General features: G+C 44.9%; 2 protein-coding genes across 9 annotated transcripts in view; one reads left to right on the top strand and one right to left on the bottom strand.

Moving 5' to 3' along the window:
* Nucleotides 1–7,103, bottom strand: part of syngap1b (synaptic Ras GTPase activating protein 1b) — a 184,557-nt gene extending 177,454 nt beyond the window's left edge. For 6 of the 8 annotated variants that reach the window (XR_011980623.1, XM_072692361.1, XM_072692363.1 and 3 more), the window contains exon 1: nt 6,520–7,102. Coding sequence is in view for 7 of the 8 variants with exons in the window: in XM_072692361.1 (XP_072548462.1) it covers nt 6,520–6,541 (22 nt within the window). In the remaining variant the exon portion in view is untranslated. Of the gene's footprint in view, nt 1–6,519 lie in introns of all 8 variants that reach the window. The other 2 variants (XM_072692362.1, XM_072692369.1) reach the window with 1 other exon arrangement.
* The window catches only part of LOC140557181 (testis-specific serine/threonine-protein kinase 2-like), a 35,981-nt gene extending 17,579 nt beyond the window's left edge, over nt 1–18,402 (top strand). The window contains exons 2-6 of the mRNA XM_072681431.1: nt 14,849–15,670; nt 15,909–16,067; nt 16,318–16,784; nt 16,885–16,939; nt 18,276–18,402. Coding sequence (XP_072537532.1) covers nt 14,856–15,670; nt 15,909–16,067; nt 16,318–16,784; nt 16,885–16,939; nt 18,276–18,402 — 1,623 coding nt within the window. The 5' untranslated portion in view covers nt 14,849–14,855. The remainder of the gene's footprint in view (nt 1–14,848; nt 15,671–15,908; nt 16,068–16,317; nt 16,785–16,884; nt 16,940–18,275) is intronic.
* The last annotated feature ends 528 nt before the right edge of the window (nt 18,403–18,930 follow it).

Raw genomic sequence — 18,930 nt, 5'->3', positions numbered from 1 at the left:
GTCCCTGTAGAGAAGTATTGCCAATAAAATAGGACTGGAGCAGATAAACATCAACCTATTGGCACCTTAGGAACCAAAGTGTAACAGTGTTCTTCTTTAATGATGGCTGGTGCTCCATCCAATACGTTTGGGATGAGTTGGGGATGAGGTCTCATCACTGCATGCAATCAAATCCTTACAGCAATGCTCCACAATCTAGTAGAAAGCCTTCCCTGAACAGTAGAGACAGTTACTCCAACAAAAAAAAAGGGTAATCTCTTTTTTTATATTCTTGGTAACAGAAGAAACAACGAATATGCAGGTGTCCCAATACTTTTGTCTATATATTGTACTTCATGTCGTAAAAAGCAATTGGGTTTATTCAATTCATATAATAGTTTATTCAAAATATTTATTTGATTAAAAAAAACCCGGTGCAGCTGCTTGTTAAAACCAGTTTTTTAGGTTGTTTTAGGTTTATATAGTTTTTAATTACACAGGTTCTAAAATTATTACTTTTATATTTTTAGATATATAATTCAGATTTAATTTGTAGACTCATGTGAATGCCCCGAATTCATGCCAATACCCAAAGAACGCCTGTGGTTGGCTCCTACCACACAGAACAACATGGGTAACATTTGGCTAGAGGCTCATCTGCGTACTGCACACTTCTGCAATAGGTCTGCTATGGCAGATACTGCTGTAGCTATTAAGGAGCCATATTGTGCAACCTCAGTGTCCTCAAGGTCATGTCGTGAAAAGAAGGCAAGTGCTTAAGCTAAGCAAATACATTGTTTTACAGTCCTACAATGACGCCAGAGAACACTGCCAGTCTCTTGGCCAGCTTATTAACAAGCCATATGGGCAGCCATGCTAGACCTGATATGCAGCTTACAAGCAAAACAGGGACATGTTACTAAGTGTATCTTTAAAAAGCTTGGAATAATTGAATGCTCTACCTTGAGAGGAAGTTCAATGTCATTTGAAAAGATGTGCGTAAGTATGCGCGGGTCTGAGACAGCATGTCTAGGAGAATCACAGATTTCTGCAAAGTGTGCATTATTGTAGCAGTCAGTTGACCTGAAGGAGATATCAAAGGTCCAGAAGCGGGCTGCCGAAAGATCTGCATAACAAGCTCTGTACCATTGAGCTGCATCCCTGGTGCTTATTCATAAGGCCCAAGTCCTGCTTCATGAATATGGTTATCAGCACACAAATAGGCGGCATTAAAGGGCAGCCAACTTTAACTGACTTTGTTTTTTCACTGCTTTTGATTTGTTACATTATATTTACAAGTCTTTTCCTTTTCATTTATATACACTGTTTGGACAAAAGTGTATAGACACCTGCTCATTTAGTGTATGCTTCAAAATCAGTCTCTTTGCAGCAGTGTCTCTACTTTTTGAAGAGGCATTCCCGCTAAATTTGGGTAATTTTTTGTGAGGAGCATTGCAAGAGCATTACTGAGGTCAAGTACTGTTGTTCGAAGATTAGTTCTGGATCAAAAACACCACTTGCACTCATCCCAAAGGTACTGGATGGAGTTACACAATGCAATACAGTTCCACTGTTCCACGGCCCAGTGCTAGGGGGCTTTATACTCTCTAGATGACATTTGGCATTAGGCATGGTGACCTGAGGCTCTTGTGCAGCTCCTCCAGAGCACCAGAGCATCTACTGGCACTGCTTTTCTAAGGAGATTATGCAAGCTGTGTGTGGATTTGAACATCTCTTTAATACTTGGTTTATTATCTCTTGATTTGATGCCTATGTAAACCATTTGAATAACACCAGCCCATAAAATGTGCAATATAAGCAAACTGCTCTGCTCTGCTTTTAGATGGTCTAGAACAGTATCTTCACGCTTTACAGGTTTGGATGAATTAAAACGAATCATGGTGCGATCGCTCTGCTAGTACGCTTAAAAATGCTACAAATGCTGCTAATTCAAACTCTGGTGTAGATCAAATTAGCAGGCTGAGCCTCCCTGTGGAGGGTCAAACTCATTCTACTTCCTAAAGAATATATTGGAAACCGATTCAGATTAACTATGAACATAAAGAACCACTATCTCCTCTCTGTTTACCTGCTTTGGTATGTAGACAGTAGAGAGAGTTACTCCAACAACAGCAGTAGAAACTTTTTTAATGTTCTTGCTTTCAGAAAAAAAAACAATGAATGAGCAGGTGTCCCAATACTTTTGTCATACAGTGTATGATGGAATGGGTTTTGGAAAAGTGAAACTGCATTCTCTGAAGTAATGGAGCTCCATCCATTCCCTCTAGGATGTACTGGGGATGGGTTTGTCATTCAGAAGATCCAAAGAATCCTCCAACATCAGCACCTGACCTTCCTAACACTCTTATAGGTGGAGGAATAAAAAACGTACAACAATGTTCCAAAATCTCATGGAAAGCATTCTCAGATTTACACATCCCGGTAATACCCAATCACAGGAGTCTACAAACTTTTGAAAGATTATTTGGGCCTGGAAGGGCGGCGTGAGTGTGAGCTAATGCCCAGGAAAACCTGACGCGCTGACTGTGGTCATCAGAAAGTCACTGTCGGTCTGTGAGGTGCTCAATAGCTGGTAAAGGCCATTAATGGTAGATCAGATAATAACTCCTACTTGGCACATTTGTACAGAGCTTCACTGAGGCATCTCTTTAAGGCTTTCTCACAATTTAAACCGTCAGTCCAGAGGACATAACTCAAGTGACTGTGCTGCCTGTCAGCGCAGCTACGTCAAGTCAGTTTGGGGCTGTTCCTTGAAGAAAGATTGTGCCTGCTGTGGCTCATTTGGCAGGAGATATTCTAATAAGTGCTCCTTTTCTCTACAAATAGCCTTCTTCTTAACTACGCTAAGTTATTCTTCATTGCTCTGCTTAGCAGAGAATGACATCATTGACTTGTTTGGCCCCAAACAGTTTCTGTTCTCGTTACTTGCTGTGGGGTGCACTTGAGATGCCACTTTTTCTTTTCCTCACATGGAACCAATGTTCCAAAATATATAGTGGAAAGCCTTCCCAGAGGACTAGAGGCTTTTACTGCAGCAGTGTGCAGCAGTGAGAGAAATGCTTCCCACTTTGACACAGATATTGAAATGTTAAAACTGGACAGAATCTAAATTTATTCTTAAAAAATTTGCTAATCTTTCCGATCATGCTGCTAGCCATCGGCAGCCGAGGCTCCGAGAGAGCACAATCGGCCTTGCGCTCTCCAGCGTGGGTAGATGACACCCCCCCACCCACCCCTCCTGCTGCGGTGCTGGCCGTCGCAGACGTCTGCAAACTGGCGCGGCGAAGCCGGGTATGTGGCGCTTCCCTCCAGGCGCATTGGTTGCCCGGTGATGTTAAAGTCAAGCCACTCATTTTGCGAATGACTTGACTGCACACATGTTGGAGGGGGCGTGTGTTGGTCCGCTCTCACTAGTGTCGGGGGCATCGCCCAAATTGAGGAGAAAATGGGTGAAAAATAAGATAAAATGAAAAAAGAAATCACTTTCAAATAAGCTGTTTTCACTGAGAGATTTCACTGATGCCCACTGATGGCGATTTACCTTCGCCAGAGTCCACTATATAGTTTGATTAAGAGTACAACACTACTGTGAACTTTTAATATGGACAAATGGTGGCATTTCCCTTTAAGCCCCATTGCCTGATGAACAGGCAAACATCTCCAGCTCCAAATTGTGAATATTAGACCCTGCTGGTAGACAGTTGTGTGAATCATTACATACACTGCTTCAATTAGCACGAAGAAACACACTACTACAGAAACTACTACGACTGAATTGGGGCCAGTCAAATAGTGGCTGTGCTACTGTGTGGCACAGGCTGTCTAAACTCTTCCAAAAAGGAAGGAAATGTAAAATGCAAAAAGAGAAGAATGGTACTTCCCAAAGTTCCCATTCTCAGGCAGCCATGAAATCACTTCTACAACAAAGCGATTCTATTATCCAGGGTACCGATGCCCATTGATGCCGATTGACCTTCTCTAGAGTCGCTACTTAGTTTTAAAGTTTTAAAATGGACAAATGGTGGCATTTAAGCCCCATTGGCTGATTGGCAGTCGTCTGAATCATTACATACGCTGCTTCAATTAGCATGAAAAACCACACGACTACAGAAACTACTACGACTGAATTTGGGGCCAGTCTAATAGAGGCTGCACTTTTCTACTGTGTGGCTGTCACAGGCTGTCTAAACTCTTCCAAAGAGGGAAGAAATGTAAAGTGTATTCAGGGTCGTCTTATTTATGCTATAAAAGTGCCCATTCTCAGGCAGCCATGAAGTCATTTCTACAACAGAGCACAAAAGTGTTTTGCTATTTACCCAAGAAAAACCTCAGCTAGTTAGAATAGACTAATAGTTCAAAGATACCTCTAAGCTTTAGACATTACTAAACACAAGTCAATAAGGTGACCATAGTACTCTATCTGCTATTCGCCCAAGTATTCTCGGAAGAGGAGGGTCTTCAGTCTGGGTTTGAAGACAGCGAGCGACTCGGCTGTTCAGACACCCAGGGGACGCTCGTTCCACCACTTTGGTGCAGGACAGAAAAGAGTCTGGACGCTTGTCTTCCGTGGATTTTGAGGGATGGCGGGTCGAGTCGAGCCGTACTTGAAGCTCGAAGGGCTCTAGGTGCGGATCGGCTTTTGACCATTGCCATCAAGTACGTAGGGGCTGGTCCGTTCTTGGCTTTGTAATCCAGCATCAGGGTTTTGAATCTGATGACCTGGGCAGCAGCTACAGGAAGCCAGTGAAGAGAACGCAGCAGTGGAGTGATATGGTTTCATATCTAGAACCGTCGTGGAAACTTTTGGATACCCAATGCAGAAGCCCGTTAATGCCGGTTTACCCTCTAAAAGAGTCGCTACCTAGTTTTATTAAGTGCTCAACACTACTCTACTGCCAAACTTTTAGAACAGACAAATGGTGGCATTCCCCTTTAAGCCCCATTGGCGAATGAACAGGCAAACATCTCCAGCTTCAAATTGTGAATACTAGACCCTGCTGGTAGACCGCTGTCTGAATCATTACATACACTGCTTCAATTAGCATGAAGAAACACAGAAACTACAGAAACTACTACGACTGAATTTGGGGCCAGTCAAATCGTGGCTGCGCTTTTCTACTGTGCGGCACAGGCTGTCTAAACACTCCCAAAAAGGAGAGAAATGTAGAGCATGGAAGTGCATTGAGTGTTTCTATCGTTGTCTTGTTAATGCCAGAAAAGTTCCCATTCTCAGGCAGCCATGAAACCAACTTCTACATTTTCTCCGTTTCCAGTCTAGAATCTTCTTCGACACTTGGCTCATTCAGTGAATTATCCCAGTGTGAGCTTACAGAGCACAAACACACATATATGCCATGTTGCATCGTGTAACTAGTCTCAAGATCTGTTATGTAACACATTACTACCTTCATTCCAGCACTAGATGCACAAGTGACTACTACAGCCTACTACTAGAGCACACCAGAGGTAGGAAAGCTTTTTTACTGTAATGCACACACACTAGTTTAGCATCCTTGTGGTGGCTGTTAACACTTCTCCACCATGAATCACCAATCCTACATTTAGACCCAGCGTTACACAACGGACCAAAATAGTACAAGGCTGCCATTAAGACTCGTGCTCTGAAAAAATGAAAAAATAAAAAATAAAAAAAAGTCATCCACCAAACTGTGGACAGGCGCTGGGGTTCTTACCTTCTGACATTTGGCTTCTTCGGCGGGTCCCAACCACTAGAGTACCAGAGCACTGTGCTATCAATGCTGCCAAGTAGTGTGTGAATATTTGGGCTGAAAGTGCTGATGCTGCTGTCACGGCTGCACCATCCCAACTGGTCAGGAATGGATGCGAGTGCACCTGCCACCCCACCCCCCTGTATCTCAGTGGACACTACTTATTTCTGCATGGACCACAGAGCCAAGTATGGGAGACGTGTGTGTGTGTGTGTGCATGTATATGTGGAGGTTGAGGGGAAAAGAGAGAGAGAGAGAGAGACACACAGATAGACAGTAGAAGTGTTTCCACTGCAATGGTGTGATGTCTGCTGATGTGAGCTCCATACTTGTTAAACACCACCACCACCACCACTACCACCAGCAGCAGCAAAGAGAGAGAGATGGGGTCTTTTAAGCTGATCTGGCTTGATTGCCCACTGGCAGATCCCTGTCCCCTAGCCATGGCCATGTATGTATTTATGAGACACACACACACACACACAGTCCTGCAAAAAGAGAAACCAGTGAGCACACAGATGGGTTAACACAGGGACCATGATGGTGGTCCAGTGGACGTACTGGAGATGGCATGCATTGGCTGCAATGCAATGGTCCACAGTGGAGAAGATCTGAGGAACAGAGGAACATGGCAAGGTGTGATGAGCTATTGGTGGCACTAGCGCAAGGCTGAGTGAGAGAGAGAGTGTGAGAGAGAGAGAGGGGGGGAAAGGGGAGGGAGAGAGAGAGAGAGAGAGAGAGAGAGAGAGGGAGATGCAGTGTTGAAATACAGCTCTATCACTTCTCTTACCTTGAACAGGAACATAGGACATGTTCCAACGGCATTAGTAGACGCGTCTCCGTGTCTCTTCACTCTTCAGTTTCTCGACATGTTAAAAACGTGAGCTCAGATATCCCTCAGCGCTGGAGAGAGAGGAGAGGAGGAGGAGGAGGAGGAGGAGGAGGAGGAAGAGGAGGGGGTGAAAAATGAACCTGCAAAAAAAAAAATGATAATAAATAACCTGCTGGGCATGGGCTTCGTCGACGCAGAGCACCGGTCCGGCGTGGAAAGCGTCGGAAAATGCAAGAAAACGGCGATCAATTTCTGCAAAACAGCGAGAAAATTACAATCCGAGAGCTGCTGGGTATCGCCAAACTCGGGCTCGTACAGCAAATAGTGACACGCGCCGATAGTGGTGAAGGGGAAAGGAGCGCGAGCGTGCGTGCGTGCGTGCGTGCGCGCGCGCGCGAGAGAGAGAGAGAGATAGATAGAGAGAGAGAGAGAGACAGTATGTGTGAGTGTGAGAGAGAGAGAGAGAGAGAGAAGAGGAGGGGGGTTGGGAGAGTGGAGGAGAGGGAGTGTGCCGCCTGTCTTGTCCCCCCCCCCAAATGTTTAAAATCTATATGCGGTCCATGTCCCTCTCCTCACCCCGTAAGAGGCGCTAGCTCGTGGGGCTAACACCGTCCGACCGGCCGCGGCTTCCCCGAGCACCCTCCAGTTAACGGAGCTAGCGCTAGCTAGAGAGAGAGGGAGGGAAGGGAGAGAGAGGGAGAGAGAGGGTAGAGAGAGGAGCCTACGTGTTGGCATATTTCTCACACGCCCCAAATATGTCTCATGTATGAGTGTGGGTTACTGGGCCTTCACGAAGCAGGCGGCGGTGCTGCTGAAGTTTCGCCGTCGACCGTTCAACTGGTGATGGGCTGGCCTGAGCGACAGCGCACGAAGTAGCGCCCGCTTGCTGAACCGACACGGCGTGTGAGCTCGGATGAGAGAGATGTGGCTCCTGTTCATAACTTCAATAAAGCAAAGCTGGCGCAAAATGTGTCGTGTGGTGCTGTGCTTTCAGTGTGTCGTGGACAGAAACGCCAGTGAGCCTCAGTACTCTGAGTATCGCCACAGTTTCGAGAACACACACATGCTCGTATTCCTCCCTTTCTGGGGACCTCCCGCTTCCTGCTGTGTTGGTGTGGATAAATAACAGCAAGTGTCAGAAAGGTCAAGCTGGCATGATTGACTTCTCGGCTCCAATACAGGCTACTGTTTACGTAGACGAATGACCCGGGCTGTGTCTAGGCCCGTCCATCAATTCCTCGCCCTCAAACAGCATGCGTTACATGTGTCAGATTCATAGTAGGTCTTAAAACACTACTAGTCTAAATTAGGCCTGAGGTTCAAGGGGTTCAAGTCTGATCTGATCACAAGTGAGTATTATCAGATCACGATCAACACTTGAATGGAAGAACAATGGGACTTAGCCTTCCTTTACGTTAGTGAACACACACACACACACACACACACACCCATGATGATGGGCAACCACCTCAGCACCTGTGGAGCAATTGGAGGTTAGCTGCCTGGCTCAAGGGCACCATGTTTAGATCCCTTATTAACATGAGGGAGGAGTAAGCACTGTTTCTACTGGTCCAAGGGTTCAACCCAGCTTCTCTAACCTTCAGGTGCCCGCAGATATGCCTTTGAGACATGCACATGTCCTAAATGCATCTCCACATGTGATCAGATTTTGTGACTGGAGGAGGGGAACCGTGCACACTCACCACAAGGCCTTGTTTTTGTGAATGCATGGGCTTTTCCAAAGGCTCTGCTAACTTCTGAACAAATGGAAAAGCATCTACTTTTGGCGATGGTGATGCAGGTAGTCAGGTAGGCCTTCGTTGTTGTCAGGGTTGCTTTTTTTATTGTATCTACAAATGTTATGTAGACATACGTGTTCCAGACCACCTTCTAAGGTGGTGTGCGTGATCAGATCACTGTGCATTGACTAACGCCCATTGCTGTTTTCCACCTGTGGTTGCATAACTGAAGACATGTTAATGCTAATGGTGTTAAGAGCCCATGGTTAATCAAGACAGACATATTTGGTGTCTTCGTTTAATGCTGGAGCTATGAGCCTAATGAGCTTACAAGTAACGGAAGTCCGTGTGATGCAGGAACTCGAAGAACTTGGCGAATTTCTCTGAGGAACCACACGGAGAGATTGGTCTGTTACCCTTTTCTGCAGTTTTAGTCTCTACAATTTCCATGTTTTCCATCAACCTGTGGATATCGAGTCCCTGATAAGACTTGAATACACACACACCCACTCACACACAACATAGCCCAGGAAGCTGAGGCTGAATGCTATGGTAACCAGAGCCAAGATGGCGTTCACTGCAGCCAAGAGTGTAGTTCTGTAATGGCATTAGAGTCATTTAAAAGCTGAGAGGACACTGCCCTGTCTCGATTTCTTGACATTGGCTTCAGGTCCCAGTAAGACACATACCAAGCAGGTCCAAACTTTAAAAAATGACATTCCCTTGAGTTTTCATTAATACTGAGTGGACTTGATCTAATGTTCCATACATGGCTGCCATCTGGTGGCCTCATACATATACTACAGTGTTTAAAGTGTTTAAAGAGGAATTTCACCTCTTCATTTTTTTCTTCATATATTTCACCTAATTCAGTTGTGATCTGATCTCTGAAATGGGGCAATAGATAGAACAGCACACATTGGGGCAGTGGTGGCTCAGCGGTTAGAGCTCCGGGCTATTAATGATAGGGTTGTGGGTTTGACACTGTTGGGCCCTTGAGCAAGGCACTTTACCCTCTTTGCTTCCCGGGTGCTGGAGTTGGCTGCCCACTGTTCTGGGTGTGTGTGTGTGTGTTCACTACCACAAATGGGTTAAATGCAGAAGAGGCATTATGCTGTACATATTACAGTGACAAATACTCACACCTTAATTAATTGCATTTAGCGATTTACAGAAGTGCTTCACTGTCCACTCCTATACAAATATTCCTATAGTCCAAAAGCTACCTTTAAGCTTAGATACTGCCAAATACAAAAGTCAGCACACCTACCTATACCTATAGATACCAAGGTACAGAATTGCACAGTATACTCATCAGCTACATCCATACACCTATAACATTAACACAGGTGAAGTGAAGAACGCTGCTTATCTTCATCTACAGTGGCCTCATCTGTCAGTGGTATAGATAAGGTAGATATATTAGGCAGCAAGTGAGCAGTCAGTTCTAGAAGGTGATGAAGGTGATGAACATCCACAAAACATCAGGTAGGTCTTGTAGGTCCTTCTGGTATGCAGTGGTCAGTACCTACCAAAAGTGGTCCAATAAAGGACAACCGGTGAACCAGTGACAGGTTCATGGGCACCTAAGGGTTGGCTCACTGATGCGATCCATGGAGGCCCCACCTCACAACTTACAGGACTTAAATCTGCTGCTAACGTCTTGGTGCCAGATATCATAGGACACCTTCAGAGATCTGTAGTGGCAGCACAAGGGGGACATATTTACTATTAGTCAACTAATGGTATTAATGTTTTGGCAATCTCTTGACAGTGGTGTTAATAGTTCACCACTGTTGCCACTGTCAGTCACCGTGAGGTAACTCTTCAGATGTCTGATTACTGGTTGTATGGAGCTCACATGACTGGAACATGGGCTAGTTGGGTTCCAGGCCCTGTGTTTTTATGGGGACTCCCAAGTTTATAGTTACTGCCCACCTTCATTTTTACATGGGTCCCAACTAGGCCATATTTGCAGTGGCCAACCCAGATGCGGCCCATGTTTAACCCCCCCGGTCCTGTCACTGACCCTGCTGGGCAGCCATATGTGAGGCCAAAATAGAACCCAAGGACAAAACTTTCTGGTTCCCAGTTGGCCTAACCGTACAGGCTACACTTGGGCATGCTTTCTGGGGACGTTTTCACCAAACCACTCTGAATGATATGTTGAACAGTTGAATTCTGCAGACAAATGACAGGAATTTTCATTAAGCAAAGCACAGACGAAGCATACTTCAGACTAGACAATAGTAAATAAATACACACTAACGAGAGACAAATCTGAGAGAAATCTGGCCTTTTGCTTGACCTTTTCATTTGTGTCATTAGATAGAGCTCTTTCTAAGAAACCCAGAGGAGAACCAGAACCGGAAATGTTCTTTGAACAGCATTTTTCTAACCATGGTCTAGAATTCCCAGCAGTCACAAGCTCCTCAGTGTCATCGGGATTGAGTACAGACTCGCTGTGCTCCTGAGCAGTCTGAGGGCTTGTGTGTACATTGCGAGAGGGAAGGAGGCTGAAAATCTCATCATGTCACGTCACGTCTCTGCAGTTATTTGATTTTGCCGGAGAAATTAGCTTGTATTTGAGGCATGCTCCCCTTCCCCAAACGGGAGGGCTAATTCTATTGCAGTGGCTCAGCTTGTCCCAGTGATACTGTCACCTAAAACAGTGATGTTATTCAAGCCCTAGGACAAGCACGTAAACACAGGAGCCGGTGGGTAGGGCCCGGCTGTTTTCTGATGTTTCTGACCCTGTACACAGCCAAGATGGCCAAGATACAATATAGACAAAAGTATTGGGACACTCATTCCTGCTGAAATTAAAGGTATTGAACGAGTTTATCATGCCTTTGTTGGAAGCTTTCTACTTTTCAGCTCTGCTGTGAGGATTTGATTGCATTCAGGTCAGCCACCTCATCCCCAAGTCCCCATCTCATCTCAGAAGTATTGGATGGATCACCAGCCATGATTCCAGATACACAGTTCCTCCACTGCTCCACAGCACAATGCTGGGGGTCTTTATACCCCCAGAAGCCCACGCCCAGCATTAGGCAGCATGGTGCCAAAAGGTTTGTGCTTATCTGCTCCAAAGTGTCCTATTCTATTGGCAATACTTCTCTACAGGGACTAGATAAGCGGTGTTGGACATACATAGACACAGTATATGGTTTGGTGTCTGAGGTTTGCTATCTGTAGGTTTGCCCTTAAGGCTAATGTACTAACAAGTAATAGAAGCCTGCCCTAGCACTGTGCTAAATGTGGGCTGAAATCACACATTGGCCTCAAACAGACTTGCTTGATGTGGTTTATGCAGTGTGTCCTGCTATTATTTAATAAAATGGACAAAATATGTCCTATAGTTAAAAACTATACATTTCTGGGGGACAATATGAGTGTCTATTGATTGTTAGCTAAACTTAGCCTCGTTGTTTGGTAGTTTCATAGTTGGGTGAATCTTCAGACTTTCCTTGCCTGAGGTTGGAAACTCTGAGAGCATAATTGGCCTTCTCTAAGACGGCCGTCCCTCTCCTCCATCACTCAGTGGAATGCTAGCAAGTAAGGGCATCTGTCAGGTGATGTAACCGAACTGGCCGTTAATGTTCAGCTCCAAACGTGTTCAGCTGTCTAATGATGTTGCATTACAGCGGTTTGAGAAGAACTGAATAGCTAGTTTCATGTATTTTGGGGGAAGCACATGCGAGCATGCTAGCTTCTTTTTAAGTGCCCTTCAACCTCCCAGCACTGGTAGCATCATGTGATAAGGGGAGTTCCACCTAGTGGGTGGGAACTGGAAATTAATAAATTAAGATGGGGGCTTATCAAAGGGGGCTTTATGGTTTGTGCTTAGTGGTTACATGTAGGATACTCACCCATTATGACCCTGACCTGGAAGAAGCAGCTATGAAGATGACCGAATCAACTAATCAACTAATCTTCTCTAAAATGTGATCTTCTCTTTTAAAATATGGTGAATTTATTTCATCACAACTTATGACATTGATAGTTAAGTCATTTTTCGTATCATAATTTTGTAATTTTCTACATCTAAAGTAAAGCTTGGCTACTTCACTGAAAAATCTGCATTTTAATTATTTCCCCGTTTTTTTTCCTGTATTTCTCTGAATCACTGACCAAGGAAAGTGTTGCCTCAGTTTCTATATTATATAAATGTGTATTTATATGCCTTGGCACTACATAAAAAAACAGATATCAATCAATATTGGCACATCGCTATAAATAAGAGGTCAGAATAATGCAGGATATCATTATTAATCAATATATTGTGACAACATGTAGCAACATGTATCCAATCAGCCCTACATTTTAAACCTTTGATCAAAAGGACAAATCCTGATCCTTATTACAGCCATATTAATAACCTACCATTTATATTCAAGATGTTAGGAAAAAGCTGTGGCCCAACTGTACTTTGTTCATGCCTACATGCCTACAAAAAAATCAGATTGTGTTCAGTGCGGTTTAGTTTAGGTAATTAATGTAGATCCAGGGGTTCACAGACACAGAAAATTAGGATCAAAAGATGTTGGTGCTGTTGTCTTGAGATTGTATTGAGGTAGTATTCAGATGACCGGTCCTGGTTTCACCTGACCTGGCTCTCCACTACCCTCCTGCCCGCTGTCCTGCTCTGGGGCCTCGCACTGATTCATCCTCACCTCACTGCAGGACTATGCTTCTGACTGTTTACCTGCATGGGCTTCATAATCTCACTCACATTTTCATCTTGTATGGCTTTACACCACATTTACCTTTTTTTCTTAATTCAGTTTTGTTTTGTTGTTTTTATTCCTGTTTTGATTTTTATTATCATCCAGTGTCGACCTTAGGAGGATGGGTTCCCCTTTTGAGTCTTGGTTCCTCTTAAGGTTCTTCCTCTCGACCCAAGGGAGTTTTTCCTTGCCACTGTTGCTGCTAGCTTACTCAAAAGAGGATCTTTGTAAAGCTGCTTTGTATAGGTTTGTGGACGGTGGAGTGGAGGGATAACAGTATTTCAGGGTGCTCCTGTATCTGTGTTACCTTCTTATTCTCCTTTTTTAGTTAGACTGTTATAGTCTGATCCGCCGCAGGTCAGGTAGAAATTACAGTGCAAAGAGGAGCTAAAGCTTTGTAGTACCGACCCTCAGAGCCTCCCAGTGGCTTGGAAAGAGGATGAAGAAGCTCTTCAGACTCTGTAGTGCACAACTCCTCCCTTGAGGTCTAGGTTCGGACTGTAGTGCAGTGCCCTTTGGGTAAAAGGACCCTTGGCGCCATTGATCTTGGCATGTTAAACAAACCTTTGTCTGTCTTTCAGTGTACATTACAATAACAGAATAAACCAGATCAAATATATTTTATATTCCAGCAGATCTGACTGGAACACAGAGGCTCCAAAAAAAAAAAAAAACCCACATGATGCACTGGGGGTTAACCGATGTGAGAACTGAACCTGAGGTGAAGTGGTTAGTAAACTACTCTATCTAGAACCACGACTCAGTGTTTCTGCTGTATGGTGATCAGCAGTGATATATAAGGGGCTGTTGTTGTTGCTTCAGAGAGGTCAGACTCTCATACATTAAAGCAGCAACTGTTAAAATAAAGGCAAAATCACCCATGTTCTCCATTTTTGTTGGACAGAAATGGAATCTGGCCTCTGACTTTAACCCATGCATGCAGTGAAAACACACACACACTAGCGAGGAGCCTTTGCTGCACCATCCAGGGCACTGAGAGTGTTAAAATCCTTGCTCAAGAGCCCAACAGTGGCAGCTTGCTGAGCCATGGTATCGAACCCGCAAACCCACCATCAATAGCCTAGTACTCCAAATGCTGAGCCACCACTGCCCATTGCATAGTAACAGGAAACCTAAGTTATCACTTGACTTCACTACACAATATACTTCTTTCCACTAGATAAAGACATGACCGAAAATATTGGCACCCCTGCCTTTCTTTCAAAAAATGCATCAACATAACGTACATGTTATTACTAAATCTGAAGACTGTCAAAGTATTTTGCATTTCAAGGTAGAGCCCAGTTTCAAAAAGCTGGGTCTTTGTCAGAGGTAGTGGTGTAACGCATCACAAAAAAAAAAAATCAGATTAGCACAAAAAAGGGCACACAAATGTGCAACAGTAATTTTAGCTTTTAGTTTGAAAGAATTTTGTATTTCTAGTTTTGTTTGTGTGACTTTTATTTTGACACATTTTCACAGCACAGTGTGTGTGTGTGTGTGTGTGTGTGTGTGTGTGTACATACAGTCCTGTACAGCCAATGAAGAAACTGACCTCACTGACCCCAGCTCACCTCTCCATTGTGATGTCATACAGATGACATCACAGAACCCTATAAAAAGGGGTGTTCTCTCCCTCATGGGCTCAGTCAAGGATTCAGCAGCTCTCGAGACACTTGATTTCTACGGTCTAAATGACAGTGATGTCATTTGGTTAACACAGTTATCTAGAGCCATCTTATCTAGAACCAGAAACAGGTTCTACATCTGATTTTCTTTCAAAACTTTCTAACTTTCAGCTTCTCTTTTAATCCACAGGGAGAAAATGGCCACTGAGACAGTCCTGAGACGAATGGGCTACACGGTGCTGCGCAAGATAGGTGAAGGGAATTTTGGCCAGGTTAAACTGGCCACCTCTGAAAAGCACCCCAACCAGGTGGCTATTAAAATAATAGACAGCAGGAGGGGGTCAAGTACTTTAGTTCAGAAATTTCTGCCCCGGGAACTCGCCATTCTGAAAAAAGTGAAGCACCCTCACATTGTTGAGGTGCACAACATTCTTAAGATGAATAACGGACAGGTCTGTATCGTGATGGAAGCTGCTATAACAGATCTCAATCGGGAGATCAAGCTGCGCCACCACATCCCCACTGGCCTGGCCAAAACCTGGTTCTCCCAGCTTGTCAGTGCTGTGGTCTACCTGCACAAGCAGGACATTGTGCATCGAGACCTCAAATGTACAAATGTTCTGCTGACAGCTGATTATCAAGTCAAGCTAGCAGACTTTGGTCTTTCACGCTTTTCAAAAGGCTTCCCAGAAATGAGTGAGACATATTGCTGCACTCGTTTCTACGCTGCACCGGAGGTGATTAGGCGTCAGCCTTATGATCCAAAGAAAAGTGATGTGTGGAGCCTGGGAGTGGTTCTTTACGTAATGGTTACCGGGTCCGTGCCCTTTAAAGAAAAGCGTGCGCATAAATTGCTACGGGTCCAGCGTAAAGCCCTGCAGTATCCAGTTGGGATCACAGTGGAGGAGCCCTGTCGGGCCTTAATTTCCTACATGCTGCAGTACGACCCTTCAACTCGCCCGTCTGTGACAGATGTGGAAAAGCACCCATGGCTGCAGTCACGCCAAGAATGGTAAGCAAACCGCTGCATTAGAAAGATCTGCAGGGGGTGTGTCACAAAGAGGCATTTCTCAGCTAGCCAGATAACTTTAGCCCAATGGTGAGGATAGGAATGTCCCTCAGGTCTTCTTCTATTGGACAGGCTGGGATCTGGGCTTTTCTGGCTGAACTAAGAATCCTGCTTTGTGAAACACCCCCAGATTTTTTGAGCTGTTTGATTTATAATTTGTTTCTTTTATTGTCATCAACAGTGAAACGGGTGAGGCCGCAGGCCCGTCTGTAGCTGAGGGTAAAAGCGCTCCACAGGAAAATCTGTTTGGGACGCCTGAGAAACACCCTAAGGTAGATGGTTTCTCCTCCAAAACTGACGCTGATGAGCAGAACACCATTAAGCTGTTGAAGAAAATACGGTATGTTTTTTTTAATTTTTTTTATTATGAATATATATTACTTATGAATTCATTTATTAAGTGCTTCATTTGTTCCATGCGTTGTATCTCAGCTCTGAAAACACTGGAACTAAGGAGACACACTTGGTGTACTGTACATAGTATGCACTGATAAAGATTACTCAGAGTGCAGAGCTGTTCTGTAAATAGGTAACGTACAGCATTAGTTCACTAACACTAAGGACCTTTTCTTTATTGCTTATGTCCCCAGAGTTATAGGCAGGTTCACTGTGGAAGTCATTGATGAACAGGATGGGGTAAGCACTTCTCATCAGGACATCAGTTCAACTCAGGAAGACAACAGCAGTAGAGCTGGGGCAAGTCTCACTTCCCGAAGCGTAGAGGCGGTGGGGGAGGAGTGCGGCTGCTTCAGCTGCAGTCCACTTTGTGCTGCAATTAAAAGGGCAGCTAAAGCTTACCTTGTAGCACCGTTCCTCAGAACCTCCCAGTCACTTCGAGGGAGGATGAAGAGGTTCTTCACAGTGAACTCTAAGGTGCACAACTCCTCCAGTGTTGCCTCTACAGAAGCTCCTGCTTCTTCCAGTTCTAAACAAAGCTGTGAGGATGGGATTTCGGACATCTTGCTCTGTGGGCCGGTGGTTGAGGATGAAGCTGTTCTCCCACAGCCCACAGTGAGGCAGAAATCCAGGTGGCTGAAATTCCCCAAGTTTAAGGTATGTGAGTCGATTTCTGAGTGATCCAGATTTCTTACTGTATAATCACTTTAATATTGGGCAGAAATGTCTGATCAATCTTTGTCCTTTTGTCCTTCCAACAGATCCCAAAAAAGACGAATGCGGTTTACCCCCTGTAGATGTCTTTCATGGCTCCCGGTAATGATAACATACTGGGTGGATTCCATTCTGAAGGAAAAATCCTGCTCCATGGGCTGGTGGTGGAAGCAGAGCCTGTGCTCCCACAGTCCACAGTGATGCAGAAAACCTGGAGACTTAGGCTCCCCTTCAGATTATTCAAACTGACATTACTCAAACTGAGGTTACCCCAGTTGGCCTGAGCCTGAACAAATAACTTGGGGTGACTATCTGGACCCACCACCTCTAAGGTTTGGGTTTGGAGTGCACACAATTTGTCCATGATAGGAAACACCATGTTCAAAACCCAGAGATTGTACCTTGGTTCACTCATAGTGTCTCTTGGGTGACTTATATTTACATTTACATTCACACCTTTACACCATTTTTAGTCATTTATAGGTTTTTTTGATCAGAGGAGGATGGGTCCCCCAAAGTGAGTCTTGGTTCCTCCCAAGGTTTCTTCCTCCAGCTCTGAGGGAGTTTTTCCTTGCCACTGTTGCCTTTGGCTTGCTCACTTGGGGTTACAATTTTATTTGTTTTTATTTATTGATTTATTAATTGATCTGTTATTTCCATATTTCTGTAAAGCTGCTTTGCAACAACATCAGGTTCTCAAAAGCAGTATAACCAAATTTGACTCGACTAGTTGGAGCTCCTTTTGGTGGCAACCTGTAATCAGGGAGGCTGTCAAGTGGAGGAAGGCTCTGGGTACTCTCGATTCCATTGAGGCAGCAGGCAAAAAAGGTAACAGCTATTGCAGAGTAGTTTGGAGAGGCCATGGAGAAAGACTTCAGTGCAGCCACAAGGAGGTTCTGGAAAGCACTCCGACAACTCAGAAGGTGAAGGAGCGACACTGTCCAAACTGTGCTCAGTAAGGGTGCTGAAGCTCTGAACTCAGCTGAGGGTATTGTTGGGTGCTGGATAGAACACTTTGAGGAACTCCTAAACCCGAGGAACATGGCTTCTATCCAGGAGGCAGGGCTGGAGGCTACTGGGGCATCATCCATCTTTTCTGGCTGAGGTTACTGAGGTAGTTGGAAAGCACCACAGTGGCAAATCAAGAGTAGATGGGATTTGCCCAGAGTTGCTAAAGGCTCTAGACATTGGGGGGCTGTCTTGGTCGAGACAATTTCTAGTGTTGCATGGACCTCGGGCGCAGTGCTTCTGGACTGGCTAACCAGGGTGGTGGTCCCCATTTTTAAGAAAGGGTACTGGAGAGTGCATGCAAATCATTGATGCATCACATATCTCAGCCTCCCTGGAAAGTTTAGTCCAGTATAGTGCAAAGGAGAATGCACCTGATAGTTAACCCTCAGATTCAGGTGGAGTAATGCGGATTCTGTCCTGGCTGTAGAAAGTTGGACCAGCTCCTCACTCTCGCTGAGATTGTTGAGGGGACATGGGAGTACATCACTCCAGTCTACATGTGTTTTGTGGAGAAGGAGAAGGCTTCCGACTTTGTTCCCCAAGACATCTTGTAGGAAGTGCTCCTGGGGTATCGGGGGTGCGACAGGTGCTGATGCGAGTCGTGCAGTCCCTGTACTCTCGGTGTGAGAGCTGTGTCCGTATTCTCAGCACTGAAGCTTGTTCAGTGTTGGTGTTGGACTCCATCAGAGCTGTGCCTTCTCTCACTTCCTGTTTGTGATATTCATGGACAGGATAGCAATGCGAAGGCAAGGGCAAGGATGGCTTCAGGCGGGGGGCCGGGGGCTTGTTTCTGCTGTTTGCAGATGACATTGTCCTGCTGGCTTCCGCGTGTGAAGGCCTTCAGCAGCACTTGAGCAGTTTGAAGTGGTCAGTATAAGAATCAGCACCTCCAGATCTGAGGCCATGGTGGTCTCCCGCTCAGTCTTCTGTTATCTCTGAGAGGCTGCTGCCTCCATTGTGTCGAGGAAAGCCAGTTTCTTTTTTTCCTCCTAGAGTAAAAACTAGATATTTACCATCTCTCTACCTGAGTCTGAGCTCTGAAGATGAATCTCAGATTGGTCCAGGTGTAAGATCTCAGACCT

This window comes from Salminus brasiliensis, chromosome 1 (genome assembly GCF_030463535.1).
Source record: "Salminus brasiliensis chromosome 1, fSalBra1.hap2, whole genome shotgun sequence".
Lineage (NCBI taxonomy): Eukaryota > Metazoa > Chordata > Actinopteri > Characiformes > Bryconidae > Salminus > Salminus brasiliensis.
Note: the sequence above shows the minus strand (reverse complement) of the source record. Positions and strands in the feature narration are given on the sequence as shown.